We start from the raw sequence: 19,625 nt of genomic DNA, 5'->3' as shown, positions 1-19,625 counted from the left end.
GACCCTTCTAGCCCTTACCTGCTTCTTTGTGGAAATAAAGGAGTTAATTTCCATCATTGCACTGTTAAGGTGGTAACTATCCAATTTCCCTGTAACGCTGCTGAGCTACCGCAGTTTAGTATTTGCTATTTTCATAAACCATTAGTGAACAGCAAGTAAAAAACTGAATTCCTGAATACAGTACTTGGGATGTGGTAATAGCAATTATGACTTATATATTGTAGAAATAAACCAATGGGATGCTATCATCTTAGCACTTGAGAGGTAGAAGCAGGAGGATCAGGAATTCAGAGTCATTGTTGACTACACAGTGAGTTCAAGGCCAGCCTGGGCTACATGAGACCCCGAGTCAAAGAACCATATCAAAGAACAAAACCAAATGAGCCAAGGAGAGAGGAAGGCAGCTGGGGAGTGGAAGCATTGCCCATGCTGTCTCTGCAGTTTCCAAAAAGCTTCAAGTCACAAGACAGTGCTGTAAACAAGATTGTTTTGGAGATAGGGTATATATCCTCCAGGGCTTTGCCATTGCAGTTTTCCGTCAGACTGACTAGGCTATTTGAAGTACACCCAGATGTGACCAGCCATGCCAAAAGGAGGAGCTTGGTACAGGCTCTGTGAGCTTGTGCCCTCTCCTCACTGCCAGTACTGGGAGCTAAGCATTCGCTCTGTCTGTAACCTGGCTGTGGCTTTCCATAGGGTCTCACCATGCACACATTCAAGACACCTCTGTCTCAGGAGACAAACCCCTAAGGAAGTTGGTTCCCAGCTCTTGCTGTTCCAGCTGATCAGGGACAGTTATGTAGAACAGTCTGAGTTCTGTGAGAAAGTTGCTATAGGAAGTATCTTGAGTGACTTTTCTATTTTCCAAAGAATGGTATACAGCTAATTCCATCCTAGAACACGGGTTAATTTTATGCTTAAACTGCTGTTTTTAGGTTCCAGGGGTTCATACCCAGAACATTGGATTGAGAAGGCCCTTGTTTTGCCCCACTTTAAAGTTACTATTTGTGCTACCTGCTTCCAGCACAGCATGTTCCTTGTGATCTAGCTTAAGTGATTTGAGAAATAACATTTTTTAAAAATTTGTTAATTAAAATAAGAAAGCAATTTGGAAAAGTAAGGTACCCAGGTTCTCATTTGTGACCATGAAATGCCCAAGGCAAGAAGTACCCTTCATCACTATTTGCTGGAAGAAAATATGTTTACATGGAAATTAAAGGGCTTAGATTAGAGGTGTGAGGGAGAGTGTGACCTTAGTGGGTTTGTGTTGCTCTTGAATGTGTGAATTGCATGGATTGCTGTATGGTATTGCAACTGCTATAAATCATAGACGTCTCAGTGAGAATGTTGTGCTAACCTGTTATACTAATGTGAATGTTCTTTATTGTTTCTCTGCTGACTCCGTTGACTTTAAATCCTTTAACTAGAGTAGAGAGAGGTGCTTTGGTATTTAAGGGTTAGTCCTTTCCACAAAATTCACATACTCCTCGGGATTCTGTTTTGCTCTAGTTCTGGTAAATCTGAACACAGGAAGAGAAACCAACTTTCTGGTCTCTTAGGGACTGACATTAACATTTTCAAGACGGGAAAGTACATTTTAAATAAGGGGATGAATACTTCCAAATTTAGGGGACTAGTGAAATTCTGATAATTTTGGCTCTCTCTTTCGAAAAGAACACTGGGAGCTAGTGGAGAAAGTAGAGAGACCTCTTTAAGGCAGAAGAGTCCCTTAACAGCTCTCCCATGTGGATTTGGCCTCTGGAGCTCACTGCAACCTGAATATTTTGTTAGCTTGGCAAAAATCATGTGTTTAAACGGGAAGAGTTTTAAAAACTGAGGAAGATGGGTTACTGTTTTAGCTTGTGCTTCCAAGTAAACTGTCAGTTAGATTATTATAGTAGGCTTATACCTTTGCATGTCAAGCCCATGTAATTCAGGCTCATTCTTTTAAATATCCACTAAAATGTATTAATATGCTGCCAAATCCTTTCTTTATCCCTTTCTCTCTACTGCTTCCCCTGGTCCCCACTGGGAGGCATACATAACTGGTCCATTCTGAGAGTGTGCTCTTCTCCCTCTGGATTTGGGTAGCTGCTGTAGAAATTTTCCATCTGTCGCTCAGTCCTAGTGAGTGCCCTGTTGAAGGTTCAAACACTTCATCTCTAAGTATCTTTTCACTGCCTGTCACTGCTCATCTGTTTCACCCTTCCCCTTTTCCTGGATCATTGCAGGCAAGTGCAACAAAGCCTTTAATTCTGTCATATAGCTTTCCTTTTAATGTGTCTGTTGAAGCTTATTGGAGGTGAAGTTCCTCACAGCTGTCTGGTTTTGTATCTTTTTGAACCTGTTTTATACACTTCACTCAATAGAAAAAGTTGACAGATCCTATTAAAGGGACAAATGGAATACATATAAGGCATCCTTGTGATCATGTATTTATGAAGCTTGAGAGAAAAGCTTCTTTTTCTCATCTGGTTTATGTCTCTATGCCTATGGCTAAGGCATCTCTTGAATTGGACATAAAATAATTAAAACTGTGCAGTCCTGACAGTAGAAGGACACAATAGTTTACAACATTGGCAACTTTCCTTTCTTTACACATTTTAGTGTAAAGGATTTAATTTCAATGATATGTTTTATTTAGTCTTTGCTTAAAATACTGTCTTTTTTTAAAAAAAAATTTAACAAATGCTAGGTAATTTTACCATTTTCTTTCCCAAATATTTTAAAAGGTAGGAATGTAATCTTAATTTTGTTTTGTGTAATTTGGTATAATTATATATGATTATTACCTATCTTTAAAGGTTGTTATCAGCATCAAATCTGATGATACTGGTACTTGCACTATAATTTTAGTTCTGGTTTTAACACAGTTAGTCAGCTTTCCCTTACCCTTCTCTGCTTTATGCAGTAGGGCTTTTCTCCATAGGCCAGGCTCAACTTAAAACAGTATTCCTGCTTCTGCCTCCTGAGTGCAGAAATTGCATGTATGAGCCACTACACCTTAATTCAAGTGGACAGGCCTTAAAAATGTGTAGATGGATCATAAGCATAGGTACATTCTTCTTCTACAAATAAGACACTTATCCTGGTGTCTTTTGTTCCTGTCATTTAAAAATTATAGACTAATAATTTCTCCCAGTGAAAAATAGTCTCTATAGGTTTTAATGGAAAAATATATGTTCATACCTAATCAGCCTTTTATGCAAAGAACATGAAAAATCACGACAGTTTTATTTGATGTCCTTTTCAGGAGGTAAGTAGGAAGTTTGAGTATACTTTGCTAGTACCTTTTTGCTATATCTTCTCATGGTATTTGTAATAGTTCTCCCAAACTAGACAGCTGTTTTGTTTAATATGTCTACTTCTTCAGTGCATCTGAAACTTTCCTGTAAATTGTTCAGAAAACACTGAAGTATGATCTTCCCCAAGAACATTTCTTTACATTTTTTTATTATGAGGATTAGAGATATGGCTCAGTAGTTAATAGCACTGACCACTCTTCTGGAGGACCTGAGTTCAATTCCCAGCACCCTTTTGGCAGTTTGCAACCACCTGTAACTCCAGAGGCTCTGTATTTCTCTTCTGGGATCTCCAGGCACCAGGCATGCATATGTTATACAGATGTACATGCAGACAAACATCCATACACATCGAATAATAAAATACATTTAAAAAAGATTTAAGGGGGCTGGAGAGATGGCTCAGTGGTTAAGAGCACTGACTGCTCTTCCAGAGGTCCTGAATTCAAATCCCAGCAACCACAGGGTGGCTCACAATCATCTGTGATGAGATCCAATGTCCTCTTCTGATGTGTCTGAAGACAGCTACAGTGTACTTATATATAATAAATAAATAAATCTTGAAAAAAAATTTAAGGGCTGGAGAGATGGCTCAGAGGTTAAGAGCACTGACTGTTCTTCCAGAGGTCCTGAGTTCAATTCCCAACAACCACATGGTGGCTCACAACCATCTGCAATGGGATTTGATGCCCTCTTCTGGTGTGTCTGAAGACAGCTACTGTGTACACACACACACACACACACATATATATATAATAAATCTTTTTTTTTCATTTAAGGTAAAAATAAAATAAATAAAATTTTAAGGTGATGAAAAAAGGTATAAATTTTATGAATTAGAATGTGGACATTCAATAATTACCATTTGAGGCCACATTTTGGGAAGATTAAAGAATAGAAAGTGTTACTAATCTAAGTAGACAGCTCTTTGAGGTGAGATTTAATGAACTTAGTTGTGTCAGAATTTGGGTTGGCTCCCAATAGGGGATCATTTTAAGTGTTAAGGAAGGAGTAAGTGGGTGCTTGTGAGTGTGTTTCTTTCTGCCCTCTAATTGTATTTTCCCATTTTATTTTACCTCAGTCTTTCAGTGTACCTTTCTGCTACTATGCTCTTACTGATAACATTATACTTGCATCTTTCATTCCACTCTTAACCCTCCACAGGCCTAAGGAAAAAGAACTTGTCTCCTGGTGCGGTGGAGTCCGATGTGAGAGGAATAACTGGGGTTGATCTGTTTGGAACTACAGATGCAGTGGTGAAGCATGTGCTAGAGGTATTTATCTCTGTCGCTGTTGGTGAGTATGTGCTATCCTCTAGGGACAAATCAGTATGCTATTCATTTAGTTTTCATCTCTGTGTGAGTGTGTGATGTGTGTGGGCATATGTGTCACGGCACATGTATGGAGTCCAAGAGGACCATTTTGTGCAGTCATTTCTCTCTGTTGTTTTGTGGGTCCCAGGATTTGAACTGTACCTTAAGTAGCAAGCATTTTATCCACTGAACCATCTCACTGGCCCACATTCTTTATTTAAGTCTTCCAGCAAATATTTAAGTGTCAGACATCATGTGAGATTTGAGGAATAGGATTGTAAGTAAGTCAGCAAAGAAAGGACGATCATCTCAGAGAGAGTTATTGCTGTCACAAAGCAAAGCCATTCTTAGACCTTGTAGAAGTAGGGAATCCTGAAAAAAATCAATGAGAAGGACCAAGAACCAATTATGTATAAGGTATAAGAAATTTGTTCATGGTGGGAAACAGAAAAGCAATCCTAAGAAAAAAAACTAGGTTTTCTAAAATTAAAGTCTAAACCCTAAAACTACTCACTGAAATGCTAACTGTTTAATCTCACAGATGAAAAAAATGAGATTTAGAAAAGTTACACAGTTCCCCAAAGCCCAGATGTATGCAGTAAATTCTGGGCTCCAACTTCAAAACCCAAATGTTTTTGCAAATACATAATACCCTTAAAACTTCTGGATCAAAGTTGCCATACCCATAATTCTGTCAAAGAAATATAGTACGGCCATGTAAATAGAACAGGAACTATCATGAAGTTAGCATCCTTAACCTTCGTGTTCTTTATACTCTTAAATCTTCAGAAGAATCTCAGTGTATTTGTATGTGTTACACCTGTCAATTTTAGCCATATTTGAAATGAACTTTCTTTTAATTTAATCAGTTTATTTTTATGTATAGGAATATTTTACTTTCATGTGTATCATGTACCATGTGAATATCTGGTACCTTCAGAGGCCATAAGAGGGCACCAGATCCCTTGGGACTGAAGTTACAAACAGTTATAAGTCATATCTGGGTGCTTGGAACCAAACATGGGTCATTTGTAAGAGCAGTCAGTACTCCTAACCAATGAGCCATCTCTGCAGCCCTTTGTTTTTGATTTTTGTACACATGGCCTACCATTGGATGACACCTCCAGCCTAAACCCGAGAACCTTTAAAAACGTGGACTTTGTCAAGCATGCATTTTATTAGCTGTCAGAGCAATGATGTCATTACCTATTATCCTGTGAAAAACTCCACTGTGTAGTCATAGATAAGAACGATAAAGGCAAATAAAATCTTAATAGGATTTAGAAAATAGCTTTGTACATGTAGATTTTCCAGTGGGATCTTGGAGTCTTTCTAGGGATTCCAGATCATAGTTTGAGAATTTAGCCATTAGCTTATAAGTCTTTATACTTAAGACATTACAGTTACCTGTAAAAATAAAACATATAAGGGGCCGGAGAGATGGCTCAGTGGTTACACTGACTGCTCTTCCAGATGTCCTGAGTTCAATTCCCAGCAACCACATGGTAGCTCATAACCATCTGTAATGGGATCCGATGCCCTCTTCTGGTGTATCTGAAGACAGCTACGATGTGTTTACATACATAAAATAAATCTTGTTAAAAAAAAAGAGAAAGAAAGTAAGATTTAAAAACAAAACAAAACAAAACAAAACAAAAAAAACCCAAAAAACAAAAAACAAAACATATAGGGGGCTGGAGAAAAGGCTCAGCAGTTAAGAGCACTGACTGCTCTTTCAGAGGTTCTGAGTTCAATTCCCAACAACTATCTATAATGGGATCTGATGTCCTCTACTGGTGTGTCTGAAGACAGCTATAGTGTACTCATATAAATAAAATAAATTAATTAAAAAGAAACTTCTCAAAAAATATATAGAGAAGTAAAAAGTATGGAAAAACCTACCTATGAATAAAGCCGAATTTCCTGGTGGAAATGTTTGCAACATCCCATGAGAATCTGAAGTAATATTGGACATGTTGACATGGTTATTCTAATGTCCAAAGTTTTACAGTAAGCCAAAAACCAAACAAATGTTTGTTACAAAAAAAAAAAAAAAAAAAAAAAAAAAATCAGATGAAAAATAAAACAAGAAGTGAATCTTACAGAGGCACAGTCACTTAAACCTTTTTACTTGAAAAGTATTTCAGAGGGCTGGGAAGTACTTGAAAAGTATTTCAGAGGGCTGGGAAGTAGGTCAGTGGTAGAGTACTGGCTTTGTACCTGGAAGGCCCTGAGTTTGATTGCTCACATCACAGAAAAAGAAACATACATTTTATTATAATCACCAACATGGTTTTCTTTGGATTGTGTTTTTAAAGCTGTTTTAGAAGACCCACGTTTTCTCTCGTTTTAACAGGGTCATGACCGTGGAGTAAACTGGGCTGCCTTCCACCCGACTATGCCCCTTATTGTATCTGGGGCAGATGACCGGCAAGTGAAGATCTGGCGTATGAATGGTGAGTAAGGTACTGGCGATGTTGCCGTATCCAAGAAAGTGACTGGCCAGCAAGGGAAAGTAGCCAGGTGTTCTTCTGGACTTTGACCTGTTTTCTGCCTTATGCCTTAGTTGATTATTTACTGCTATTACTAACTGCATGGTCATAGTCTCTTCCTCCCCCCTCCACACCCATGGCAGTGTTGATTTTGAGGGACATGTGCTTAGTCAAGAGTGAAAACTCATGTGACAAATAGTAAGTACTTTATTCCTGACTGTGTTCAGGACCTTATTTATGTTATTGTGACTCACAACTCCAGTGCTACAGAGTTTATATTTGTTCTCAACTGTCAGCAAGTAATACATATACTATGAGAATAAAATATAACAGGAGCATAATTAATTGTGTAATATAGATGTTACAGTCAGTAGGGGCACATAATAAAAACAGAGATGCACAGAAAAATAGGAATTTTGGAGCTGAGGTAGCTCGACTATGCAAGCGGCTGAGGAAGTGCAATTACTCATCTTAGGAGTTCAAAGCTAGCCTGAGCAACAGCAAAACCTTGTCTTGCCTCAAAAAAGGGGGTGGGGGATTTGGAGGTTCAAGTGACAACAAAGTAATAAAGAGGAAGAAGCTTATGGAAAACATTTTCCAATCTTGGAAATAATTAGGCATTTTGCAGTAGTGCTTAGCACTTGGTTAAAAGAGCACCGCAGTTATACATGATGGTATAGCCTTGCAGCATCCGCATGCATGCTGAGGCAGAAGGATCAAAGTACAAGACCAGCCTGGGCTGTACAGCAAAACCTGTCTCTCAAAAAATTGGGGTTAGAGATTGCTCAGTGGACCCACAGAGGGCTGAGTTTGGTTCCTAGGACCTGTGTCAGGCAGCTCACAGCCATCTGTTACTTCAGCTCCAGGGGAATCAAGGCTGCTTCTGGCCTCCACAGGTACTCTACTCAGATGCACAAACACACATACAAATAACACAAATAAAAAAAATGTAAAGAAAGGATATTGGATCTATAGATCCCAGAGTTATTATAGAGAATTGTGATAACAATTCCTTTTGTTCTTCAGAATCAAAGGCATGGGAGGTTGACACCTGCCGTGGCCATTACAACAACGTGTCTTGTGCTGTCTTTCACCCTCGCCAAGAGTTGATCCTCAGCAATTCTGAGGATAAGAGTATTCGAGTCTGGGATATGTCTAAGCGGTAAGGGAATTATTTATGTCATGTGAACACAAGAGAAGGACCCTTTCTTTGTCTCATTCTTTGTCTTTGAAAATTAGATTAGAAACCAAACATAGCAGCACACACCTGTAGTGTCAGCAAGAGGGTGTTGGCAGGAGGGTCAGGTCAGACTCATCTGCATAGTGAGATGGAGGCCAGCCTTGGCTACCTGAGAGCCTATCTCAAAAAGTTTTAGAAAAGGCTGGTGAGATGGCTCAGCAGACAAAGAAAGAAAAATTACTTTCCACATTAGCCTGATGACCTGCTTTAATTCCTAATCTATAGTAGAAGAGGGACATTTCCCAAAAAGCTGTCCTCTGTCTTCTACACATGTGTAGACACATGCATGCACATGCACACACACACTTTATACAATACTAATATCTATAAAAGGAAAGAAAAAATTAGAATATTTTTCTCTTCAGGATAAAGAAAAATCAAGTCCTGTGTTACAAAATTTTAAGAGTATATGGCTTAGTGGTAAAAGTGCTTGCCTATCATGCATGAGGTCCTAAGTGTAATCCCTGCTACTGAAAAAGAAAAACAACAACAATAACAAAAACCATTAGAGACTAAAATATCAACAATATTTATTAGGTAGAAATCTCCAAGTATTCTTTTTCTCTAAATTTGAGTATGTTCTTCTTCCCTTCATTGTTCAGCTAAAGAGGTAAAAGGGAACTAAAAGTATGGTGGGAGATGATGAGAGAGAAACTGGCTCGTCCCAGTCCTTGGTTAGTGTGAAGCCTTCCCACTGTTCTTGTAGCTGTGCACTTTGACAGTCACCTCCACACCATTCGTTTTTCTTGTCTGTGCTGTACCGAAGACTTTTAACTAACATTTTTCTCTGGGTACCTTTTGATTTCCTAGGACTGGGGTTCAGACTTTCCGTAGGGATCATGATCGATTCTGGGTCCTAGCTGCCCATCCCAATCTTAACCTCTTTGCAGCAGGTAAGGACCACTTCTTCTCACTCCTCTGATTTAGTTGAAAGTTTATAAGATTTTAAAGTGGTTCTTTGTTAGCTTTGTCTCTTGTAAGTGGTAATAGGAAAACAAAGAGAAGCCGAAATTTCAGAGCTACCTAATTATTCTTATCTCTCTTGGGAGATGCTGCTCTGTAGTGTTGTTCACTACCAAGATCTGTTTAACCTTAAGCTCATTCTCTTTGATGTGCTTTTAGGAGCTCATAGGAAACTAATATTGAACATTTAGAGTTCAGAGTGAGAAAGTAGATGCCAAGTCTAATTCATTCATTTGTCAAATACGTAATAAAATATCAGTCTATACTCTGGATGCTGGTGTAGGATCAGTGCATAAAACATTCTGTCTTGGTGGAGCTTTAAGGAAGATGGTCTGTAAACTGTAAGTATAGAAAGTGATGTGTTTGAAGATGCCTTGAGTAAAAAGTCAAGCCAAAGGAGGGTGGTGACAGTGGTGGCCCATGGGTTTATAGTGAGCATCAGAGAAGCGAAAGTGAATGAAAAGGGAGACTGCTGTCACAGGCTGCATTCCTAGTTTGTGTGAGGTTCCTGGGTTAAAGAAGGAGAAGAGAGGTCAGGGAGACGACTGACAGGAAACTATTTGGAAATGGTTCTAAAACTGAGTTTAGCAATGTTTATTACTGTTTTTTATAGCTGTAGCAAAATACTTCATACTGTGTTATTTAAAAAAGGAATTTGAGCTGTGCAGTAGTGGCTGTGAGGACAGCCTGGTTTATAGAGCAACTTCCAGAATAGCCAGGGCTACACAGAGAAACCAAAACGGGGTGGGGGAATTTGGGGGTCTGGAGAGATGGCTCAGCACTCCAACAGAGGACTAAAGCTCTGTTCCCAACACCCACATGGTGTCTTTTACAGCTTCCGGTAACTCTAGTTTTAGAGGATCTGATGCCCTCTTTGGCTTTCCCAGCACCAAGCTTATATAGTGTGTACATGGACTGTAGGCACTTACATGTGGATATAAAATAAAAAAGGGGGAGGGCATTTTATTCACCATTTTGGAGGTTGCAAATCCAAGATGGAACAATCCCAACCATTTGTCCTTTGGTAAGGGTTCCTTTGGCTCAGTCACAGTTTGACACTGAGCATCATGAAGGGAGAGGGGGAGGTGGGAGGGAGGGAGGGAGGGAGGGAGAGAGAGAGAGAGAGAGAGAGAGAGAGAGAGAGAGAGAGAGAGAGAGAGAGAGAGAGAGAGAGAGAATCATATGACCAGGCCACAATTGAGAGCAAATTCAGGATACTCTCTGTATATCAACATTCTCCCCAGGTTACCAACCTGAATCCTAAGAGGACATTAATCCCAGAGTGCTCCTCTAATGGCCTACTGACATTTCAGTAAGCCTCATCTCTTAAAGATTCTAGCACCTCAGTATCACATACCAAGCCTCTCCACATGAACCCTGAGGCACAATCCATCTCCAAGCCATAGTAGATGCCCCTTACCCTTTTAACATGTGAACATAATCATCCTTGTGTATCGCCTATTTCTAGCAATCCTTTTTGCCTTCAGCCAATTGTTTCCTCTGTTCTCTAGGCCACGATGGTGGAATGATTGTATTTAAGCTGGAACGTGAGCGTCCAGCCTATGCTGTTCATGGCAATATGCTGCATTATGTGAAGGACCGGTTCCTCCGTCAGCTGGATTTCAACAGCTCCAAAGACGTAGCTGTGATGCAGTTGAGGAGGCAAGTCTGACTTACTTCTCCTCCAAATCCTTTTATCTGTTGTCATAATGTCCTGTCCTCAAGCAGGGCTCTTTAAACCAACCTTTTGGACCTTAGCTATTAGATATGGACTCCCCATTGGCTAAACCGCCTCAATTTAAATCCCTTTATGACAGATTCAGAGGTGTCTATGAGGAGAATGAAAGGCCCCTCTTGGGACTGCTAGTGACCCTGTGGTGAGGATAGCCTACTACTGATGCCTGCAAAATCTCTTGCAGATTACAGAAAGTTCTTGGTAGAGAGTAGCCCAATTTGGTAATAAAACTTTTTGCCTTTGCCTTGAGGAACCTTGTGGCAGAGAGCGGTGATAGACCTAAATGACTATAGTACAGAACAGTAAGAAAATAATGAAGATTTTTAGAAGAGTTGCAGTTTATCATAACTCTACCTTTACAGCGAAGTACTATCACCCTGAAAAGCAGAACTGTTAACTCTGGCTTTGATAACCTCTGGGATGCCTGGTCAGAGGAGCTTTGGAATGCCAGCTGCAGCATGCTGAAACATTCATGGTAGCAAACACTGGTATTCGGGGTTGATAACCACCCGCTAGCTTCACTGCGGCAGAAAGAAGGGTTCATGTGAACAGTCCCAGGGACAGAAAACAGGCAGAGAAATCATATCACACTACTCTGTGGTGTCCACTGCAGCTATGCGTAGCTGTTTGTACCATGCAGAACCATTGCCGCGCGCCACCTCTGATGACAATGTAACGTGTGTTATGCTTTGCCGTTTGAACTAATTAGTCAAGTTTTAATGAAAAGAGAAAAAATACAATCAATATCTATTTTCTTAGTACAGAAGTGGTGAGTATACATGTTCTGAGTATGTAGACTTGAAGGGATAAATTCTCTATTCTTACCCCTATTCTATTTCTTCCTCTTTATCTAGTGGTTCTAAGTTTCCAGTGTTCAATATGTCATACAATCCAGCTGAAAATGCAGTGCTGCTGTGCACCGTAAGTAATTATGGAGTCTCTGTAGGTTTGCCTTAGTTTTTGTTAGTAATTTACTGCCCTCTAATGGCCTCTTAAAATCTTTTTTCTGGTACTGAAAATTAAACATGTGGGCACCTGCTAAGCAAGTTGTCGTTTTTTTCTGTTAGAGCTATTACTGGACATTTTGAAAGATAACACAGTAGACACTCAGAGGCTCAAACTAGATGGCTTTAGTTGTCATAACCTATTAGGGGTTGTGAGGTGATGAGAAGACACCTTGGCATGTGTTCGTTGTGCAGAAGAGGGCCTTTCTGTCCTTCTGCTTGGGTGAACATAGGAGACTCATGTGGGAAAGACCATTCTTTTCAGGGAATTTACCTTCAGAGTTATCAGAGCCCTCCTTGTTTCCTGCCGCACAGTTTGCAGAAAAATGAAGCAATGTCATTCTAACTTTAGGACCGAGGTGGCTGGATGAAAACTGTTCCCTGGATAACTTTTCATATAGAATTTCCTTTCCTGTTTAACACTACCATATTCTTTTGATGATTTTCTTGAATGTCTTCTTAGATCTGTTTTGTTTTCTTTTTAACGTGACAAGTGTAATCAAATGAGACATCAGGTTCATCATCTTCTAATTTGTGGAATAGAGAGAAATCTTGGGTTTTAGTCAGATAATATTTGCATTTTTTAGAGGATAAAGAACAGAGTGCCATCAGTGCTTAGTTGTTTGGCTAACAGCACTGTAATTCTTACATGAGAAAATCACTCAGATACCCTCTGGGTGCAGGTAGGGGAAGTGGGAAGAATGTCTTTTCTGTCAGGAAAAACCAGTATTTCAGTGCTGCTCACTAAACATGTTTCCACTTTTCCTCTACAGAGAGCAAGCAATTTAGAAAATAGTACCTATGATCTGTACACCATCCCCAAAGATGCAGACTCCCAGAATCCTGATGGTAGGTGCTGTTTGTCTCCTCCATGTTGCTTCCAGCTCTCCTCGCCATAGCCTCCCTTCTTTTCAGGTTCTGCATCTCCCATCCCTAGGCCATGGCTGTATCACTCTTGTCTGTTGGCAGGTGCTGCTGACAGTTGCACCAGAGGCAATTGTGGTGTGAAATATTCATGCTCTGCCTCCATTTTATTACCCCAGCTAGATATATATATTTTATAATTTGGTTATTAGAAACTCTCCATTTTCTCTTTCAGCACAGCATGTTACCCTAGATTATTGTCAGCTCATATGACTTTCACCCTGGTAGTTTCATTTATTTAAAAATGTGGCTCCAGTCTTGCAGTGTCTCATCCTGGGAGTGGGAATTTATACTCTCCTATCTATATCCAGATCCGATTTGCTTCCTTTTGCTTGTCAAAAAGATGAGGCTGCTCACAGCCCCATGACCCACCTGGGATCCCAGGATCCAGCTGAGACCCCTGCCTGCCTCTTTCATCACCACCATCCCTTGTTGACACCCTTACTATTAGAACTTGCTGACAGAACATTCTGTGGATGGATTGGAATCTCATTTATGTTCTTTTCAATGCAGTTCTTCCAGTGGGTTTTCAGGCCTTACCCAGTCTGAAGTTTATTCCACAGACTCTCCCTTTTACTAGTACATTTTGATTTGGATATCCTCCAAAGTTCTGCAAAATGGAATGTAATGGAAATTATACATTATGCTAACTCATTTCAGCCTTGTAAGTGTGCTTAGAGTGAGATGAGGAGAGAAGCAGGAGACCTGTATGTGTTTGGGGTCCATAGAGCAGTCTCCTTCACAAAGTAATCGGTTAGGCCTTCTCAACTAACCCTGTGGTTTGATGCTGCCCAGTCCAGCTTGGGTTTCATTGTTTTTCCATATCTGTTAACAATTACTAGAACTTTTGTTCTCCATCCTTTGGGAGGGATAATAATTACAAAGGTGTGATCTAGTGATGGACACCAGAAAGTAGAAAGCAGAAGCTGGAGTAGTAATTTTGTTTTGTAACTTCTTTGGCACTCCAGGTATCCGAGGAGTACAAAACAGGTCTGGCCACCATGTTCTGGTTGTTTTTTTTTTTTTTTTTTTTGTTTTTTGTTTTTTGTTTTTTGTTTTTTGTTTTTTTTTTGTTGTTGTTCCACTGCTAAAACAGATAAGACTGTTTCAATATATTCTTTACAAGTTTCTCAGAGAGTAGAGTATCTTTTTCAAAATTGTAATCAGTTGCAAACCTAGGAACATTTTATAGCTCTCCTCAGGGTGATAATAGTGAATTGACATTCAGGAGCAACAGCTTGATGCTGTGTTGCCCAGCTCTGAGCCTGTCAAGATTTAGCTGGAAGTGCTGTGTCCCACCCTGCCTGAGCGGGAGTCCTACATTAGCATGTTAAAAGCAGCAGAACAGCTGCGACCTGGGGTTGGGTTCTGTCATTTCTCCAGCATGTGTAGATAGGAGGTCTTAGACTTTGACAGGCTGCTTGCTGTGCCTCAGCTTGGCTAGGAAGACTCTGCTCGTTAGCTTGATGGAGTGTGCTGTCTCTCAAGATGGGCAGCATTTCTGCCAGTATGTGGTGCTGGCTGAAATGCAGCCCTTGGCCTAGAGATAAGAGGCTTGGCAGGGGTTGGGGGCTGGAGTTTGGAGGGAATGGATGGGATAAAGTCACTGACAATAGCCTGAGGTTATGGCTGAATTAGTTAGGAAGCAGCTGAACTGGCAAAGCCAAAATGGCAGCTCCATGGCACCTGACTCTGTCACCTGCTAGTGGCTCACCACATGCTCCCACACTTTGGTTTTGTTCTCCTCAGCCCCTGAAGGGAAACGATCCTCAGGCCTGACAGCGGTTTGGGTTGCTCGAAATCGGTTCGCTGTCCTAGATCGAATGCATTCGGTAAGTGGAAACCAATTTAGGGAGTACAATGGTGGTTCATACTGTATAATAAAGAACAGTTTTTTTCTTAGTCTTGAGCAGTTGTGATCCTTGGGTACTGGGTCTCCCTCCAGCCTTAGTCATAGACTAACACCTTGGCAAGGGAAAGTTGATTTGGTTAGGTTAGTATTACTAGGCCTCTGGCTTCTGAACCTGGAGAAACCATCAGATTTTACGTATACAGATTAGATGAGAGGGAGATTTTCCTCCTTGTCCAAGTCCCCTAATTGGTATTTAAAATGTAATAGATTTAGAGAGCCAGATGGTGATACACACCTTTAATTCCAGTACCTGGGAGGAGAAATGCATACATAAGTACATATATTAATAAAATGTGATAGGCTCAATGCAAGATAAGCAAGTATCTTCCATTAAATACTCAACAAAAGTTTAAACCTTGGATATTTTCTTTCTAGTTGATTGAGAAACTCAGATTTTAGTTGATTATCTTTTTTTGTTTGCTAGCTTATTTTAAGTACAGGGGATTGAATTTTGGGCCTTGTTCATGTAAGATGAGTACTCTACCACTGAACTATATCCTCAGCTTTCATTTTAACTTGTTCTTTTGTGTAATTTTGAGGCTCTCACTGAGACTGGTGAGGAGCTGCCTAGACTGAGAATGAGCTTTCACTCTGTAGCCAAGACAGGGCTGCAGAATTTATAATCCTACCTCAGCCTCCCAAGTGGCCCAGCCTCTTAGGACTTCTTTTCTTTTCTTTTTATGTACATTCATATTTTCCCTGCACGTATGTCTGTGTAAGGGTATTAGGTCCCCTATAGCTGGAGTTACAGACAGTTGTAAGCTGCCATGTGGGTGCTGACATTTAAACCTGGGTTTTCTGGAAGAGCACCCAGTGCTCTCAGTTGTTGAGCCATTTCTCTAGCCCCTCCAACCCCCATTTTAGGATCTTATTTTTTCCATGTGAGTACACTGTAGCTGTCCTCAGACACCAGAAGAGGGCATCAGATCCCATTACAGAGGGTTGTGAGCCACCATGTGGTTGCTAGGAATTGAACTCAGACCTCTGGAAGAGAAGTAAGTGCTCCTAACCACTGAGCCATCTCTCCAGCTCTCTTTCTTTGAGAGAGAGAGAGAGGGAGAGGGAGAAAGAGAGAGAGAGAGAGAGAGCGAGAGAGAGAGAGAGAGAGAGAGAGAGAGAGAGAGAGAGAGAGAGAGAGGTGAGAGGCTAGTGAGATGTCTTGGTGGGTAAGGACCCTTATCACCAAAGTAGATGACCTAAATTCATTCAGTCCCTGGGTCCCATGTAAGAGGGGAGAACTGAGTTCTTCAATTTGTCCTCTGATCCACACACTTGGGCACCATGACTTATATGTACCCACACATTTGAGTGAACACACAGATGCATAGACACATACACATAGAAAGAAAGGAAGGAAGGGAAAGAGAGAAAGAAGAAAGAAAAGAAAAGAAAGAATATTGAGAGGCCCTCGAGAGAGTCTTAGTAATCAACCTGATGTATAAATGACTTGCACAGGGGAAAAACTTCTTTCTAAAGAAGCAATTGCTGAGGGACATCATTAGCTATTTTCTTTTTTATTCACTTGTCGTAACTCTACCAATACCCATTTCAGCTTCTGATTAAAAACCTGAAAAATGAGATCACAAAGAAAATCCAGGTGCCTAACTGTGATGAAATCTTCTACGCTGGTACAGGCAACCTCCTGCTTCGGGATGCAGATTCCATCACACTCTTTGACGTCCAGCAGAAGCGGTAACATGACAGATGCCCCTGACAGACAAACTTGTAATGAGGGAGGGTGGGGTTCTTCAATAGGGGCTTTTTTCTAAGCTTGCCACATGGCTTCACTGCTTCTTATACACTCAACTAACTGCAAGACGGTGTGATTCCTTTTCCCTTTCCATGGCTATTCTCCCACTGTGTGCATGCATTCCAGCAGTGTAGCAAGGGCTGCATATTTAAGTATCTTTGCAGTACATCCCTGAACAAAGAATGGGTTTAGGTCTTTGGATGAGAAGAACACAAAGTGGAAAGCACAGTTCCTGTTCTTAAAGAACTTAGTAAGTCTAGTGGTAAAAATTGATAGAGAATAAAAGCCTAATAATAGGAGAGAATGGGGAGGCAGAGAATGAGGAAGAGGCAGTGCAAAGTGTGAGCCAAAACATTTTAGCTCACCGCTATAGGCGTAGGTCATAGCTTGAGACAAGGGAATTAGGCCTATTTGTGACTACCTGTCTCTTGCTATCCCAGAACTCTGGCATCAGTGAAGATTTCCAAGGTGAAATATGTTATCTGGTCGGCAGACATGTCTCATGTTGCACTACTGGCCAAGCATGGTAAGGTTTCATTATATCCACCGTCTTAGAGGCCATTTCCTCCCTGCCAGTCTACTGCACTCATCCTGTCCAACAGAGCACTCATGCCCTTTGCCTCTTACAGCCATTGTGATCTGTAACCGAAAGCTGGATGCTCTGTGTAACATTCATGAGAACATTCGTGTCAAGAGTGGGGCCTGGGATGAAAGTGGGGTGTTTATCTATACCACAAGCAACCACATCAAATATGCTGTCACCACTGGGTAAGTTAATTATCTGGGAAAAAGTGGGAGAAGGTGGCTTCTTGCAGTCACTGTGCTAAAGGTGTCTTTAGGTGTCTGTCTGTCTGTCTGTCTGTCTGTCTCTCTCTCTCTCTCTCTCTCTCTCTCTCTCTCTTTCTCTCTCTCTCTCTCTGTGTGTGTGTGTGTGTGTGTGTGTATGTGTGCACGTGCGTGTGTGTGTGTGTCTGTGTATGTGTATCTGTGTTTCTGTGTATGTGTATCTGTGTTTCTGTGTTTGTCTCTGTCTGTGTTAATTCAGTGGGTAGAAGCAGTTTCTCTAAGGTTGGACAACCTGAGTTCAATTCCCAGATTCCTCAAAGCGGCAGGAAAGAACCAGGTCCTGAGAGTTTTTCCCTAGCTGTCCCCCCCAAACACACACACACCTGCATTGTGTAAAAACATACACATAAAATTAAAAGAATTTCGAAATTTAAGGAAACAATTGTAGAGGACTGGCCAGTTAGATAGCTCAGCAGGTTAAAGATGGCGGGTGAGCCCGACAGCCTGAGTTTGACGCCAGAGCCCTGTGTGGTAGACGGAGAGAGTTGACTGCACAGAGCTGTGCTCTGACCTCCACGGATCACTGCAGTATGCAAGTCTACGCTGCATAGTGATGAGGTTTTTTTTTATTTTTGAAGGGAGGCTACACATTGGTAATGTGCTTTCCTAGAATGCCCAAGGCTCAAGTTCTCAAACTGCAAAAAATAAAAAGTTTGTAGCATCTGTTCTGTCACAGGAAATAATAAAGTCATTTTGAAACACCTCCTGTCTGTATCAGTGTTTACCACTTGATGAAAGGGTGATGGGAAAATACTATCTGTGTTACAAACTGGATTTTCTCCCTTCTGAAAATTGTGCCTTTTATCCCCTGTTTCTAGGGACCATGGGATTATCCGAACTCTGGATTTACCTATCTACGTCACAAGAGTGAAGGGCAATAATGTATACTGCCTAGACCGGGAGTGTCGTCCTCGGGTACTCACCATTGATCCCACTGAGTTCAAATTCAAACTGGCCCTGATCAACAGGAAGTATGATGAGGTATGAAGCAAAGCAACCTAACAAATGTGTTGAAGGAGGCAGTGTTCCTTTTTCCTCATGAGTAATCTGTTTCCTGCCTACCAAACCGAATGTCTAGGTACTCCACATGGTGAGGAACGCCAAACTAGTAGGCCAGTCAATCATTGCTTACCTCCAAAAGAAGGGTTATCCTGAAGTGGCGTTGCATTTTGTAAAGGATGAGAAAACTCGTTTCAGCCTGGCCCTGGAGTGTGGAAACATTGAGGTGAGAGGAATGTGTCGTCAGTCCCAGATAGCTGTAGGGAAAGGGGAGGCTTAGGGCCAGTGCAACTTAACAGTGTGCTAGAAGCTGGACCCAGAAGGTGCCATCATCATGGGCTTGCATTTTAGCCAGAGTGGAATTTTGGGCATTTTTACTTTAAATTGAGCAGTTTTTCTGATGCTATTTCTGTTTCTGCATCTTCTTGTCTCTTCTGCCCAGTATTTTGGCTCTTGTTACCATTTTCAAACTGAATTTAAGAATTTCTAGGATAGAGCTAGATAGCTAGAAATCCAAAGACTCTGCTCCTTTTCCTTAACACTTGGTCTTGCTGGATGAAGTATTTATGAAGTGTTGAGGCCCAGACATTGTTTGAAGCAGAAAGGGCTTAGGAAAGCTGCTTTTCCAGTCCTGTATTTCACTCCTTCTTTTATTACTTCTTCTGCCCTGTCTAAAGCTATGTAGCTTCAAAGCTAAGGAATAGGATAGCAGAGCTCGGGCTCTTTGGAGCACACACCTGATAGGCGATTGTACTGTACTATGGAGCTTTGGAGGCTTCGCACTTTAAATAAAATTCTCCAGAAAAGTAGCTTGAAAGTAGTGATTGTAAGTGTGGAGAATTCCTTGGGAAATTTTAGAGACAATTGCTCTGATAGACTCCGCTGGTTTAGAGTCCTAGTGCCCACGCTAAACACTGACCATGGGAATTTTTTAGATTGCTCTAGAAGCAGCCAAAGCACTGGACGACAAGAACTGCTGGGAGAAGTTGGGAGAAGTGGCCCTGTTACAGGGCAATCACCAGATTGTAGAAATGTGCTATCAGCGCACCAAGAACTTTGACAAACTTTCCTTCTTGTACCTTATTACTGGCAACCTGGAGAAACTTCGAAAGATGATGAAGATTGGTGAGCTCTCTAAAGCTGTG

At 41.0% G+C, this 19,625-nt stretch overlaps 1 protein-coding gene across 2 annotated transcripts in view; it reads left to right on the top strand.

Moving 5' to 3' along the window:
* Positions 1-19,625, top strand: part of COPA (COPI coat complex subunit alpha) — a 41,155-nt gene that overhangs the window by 12,735 nt on the left and 8,795 nt on the right. The window contains exons 7-20 of one of the 2 annotated variants that reach the window (XM_080939401.1): positions 4,467-4,576; positions 6,972-7,071; positions 8,134-8,269; positions 9,158-9,240; positions 10,822-10,972; positions 11,900-11,966; positions 12,823-12,898; positions 14,723-14,805; positions 16,438-16,577; positions 17,076-17,161; positions 17,265-17,403; positions 18,300-18,462; positions 18,560-18,706; positions 19,416-19,605. In XM_080939401.1, the coding sequence (XP_080795527.1) occupies positions 4,467-4,576; positions 6,972-7,071; positions 8,134-8,269; positions 9,158-9,240; positions 10,822-10,972; positions 11,900-11,966; positions 12,823-12,898; positions 14,723-14,805; positions 16,438-16,577; positions 17,076-17,161; positions 17,265-17,403; positions 18,300-18,462; positions 18,560-18,706; positions 19,416-19,605 (1,671 nt within the window). Of the gene's footprint in view, positions 1-4,466; positions 4,577-6,971; positions 7,072-8,133; positions 8,270-9,157; positions 9,241-10,821; positions 10,973-11,899; positions 11,967-12,822; positions 12,899-14,722; positions 14,806-16,437; positions 16,578-17,075; positions 17,162-17,237; positions 17,404-18,299; positions 18,463-18,559; positions 18,707-19,415; positions 19,606-19,625 lie in introns of both variants that reach the window. The other variant, XM_080939400.1, reaches the window with a different exon arrangement.

The sequence above is a fragment of the Micromys minutus genome, assembly GCF_963924665.1.
Source record: "Micromys minutus genome assembly, chromosome: 1".
Lineage (NCBI taxonomy): Eukaryota > Metazoa > Chordata > Mammalia > Rodentia > Muridae > Micromys > Micromys minutus.
The sequence above is the reverse complement of the archived record's forward strand: the minus strand, read 5'-3'. Positions and strand labels throughout refer to the sequence as shown.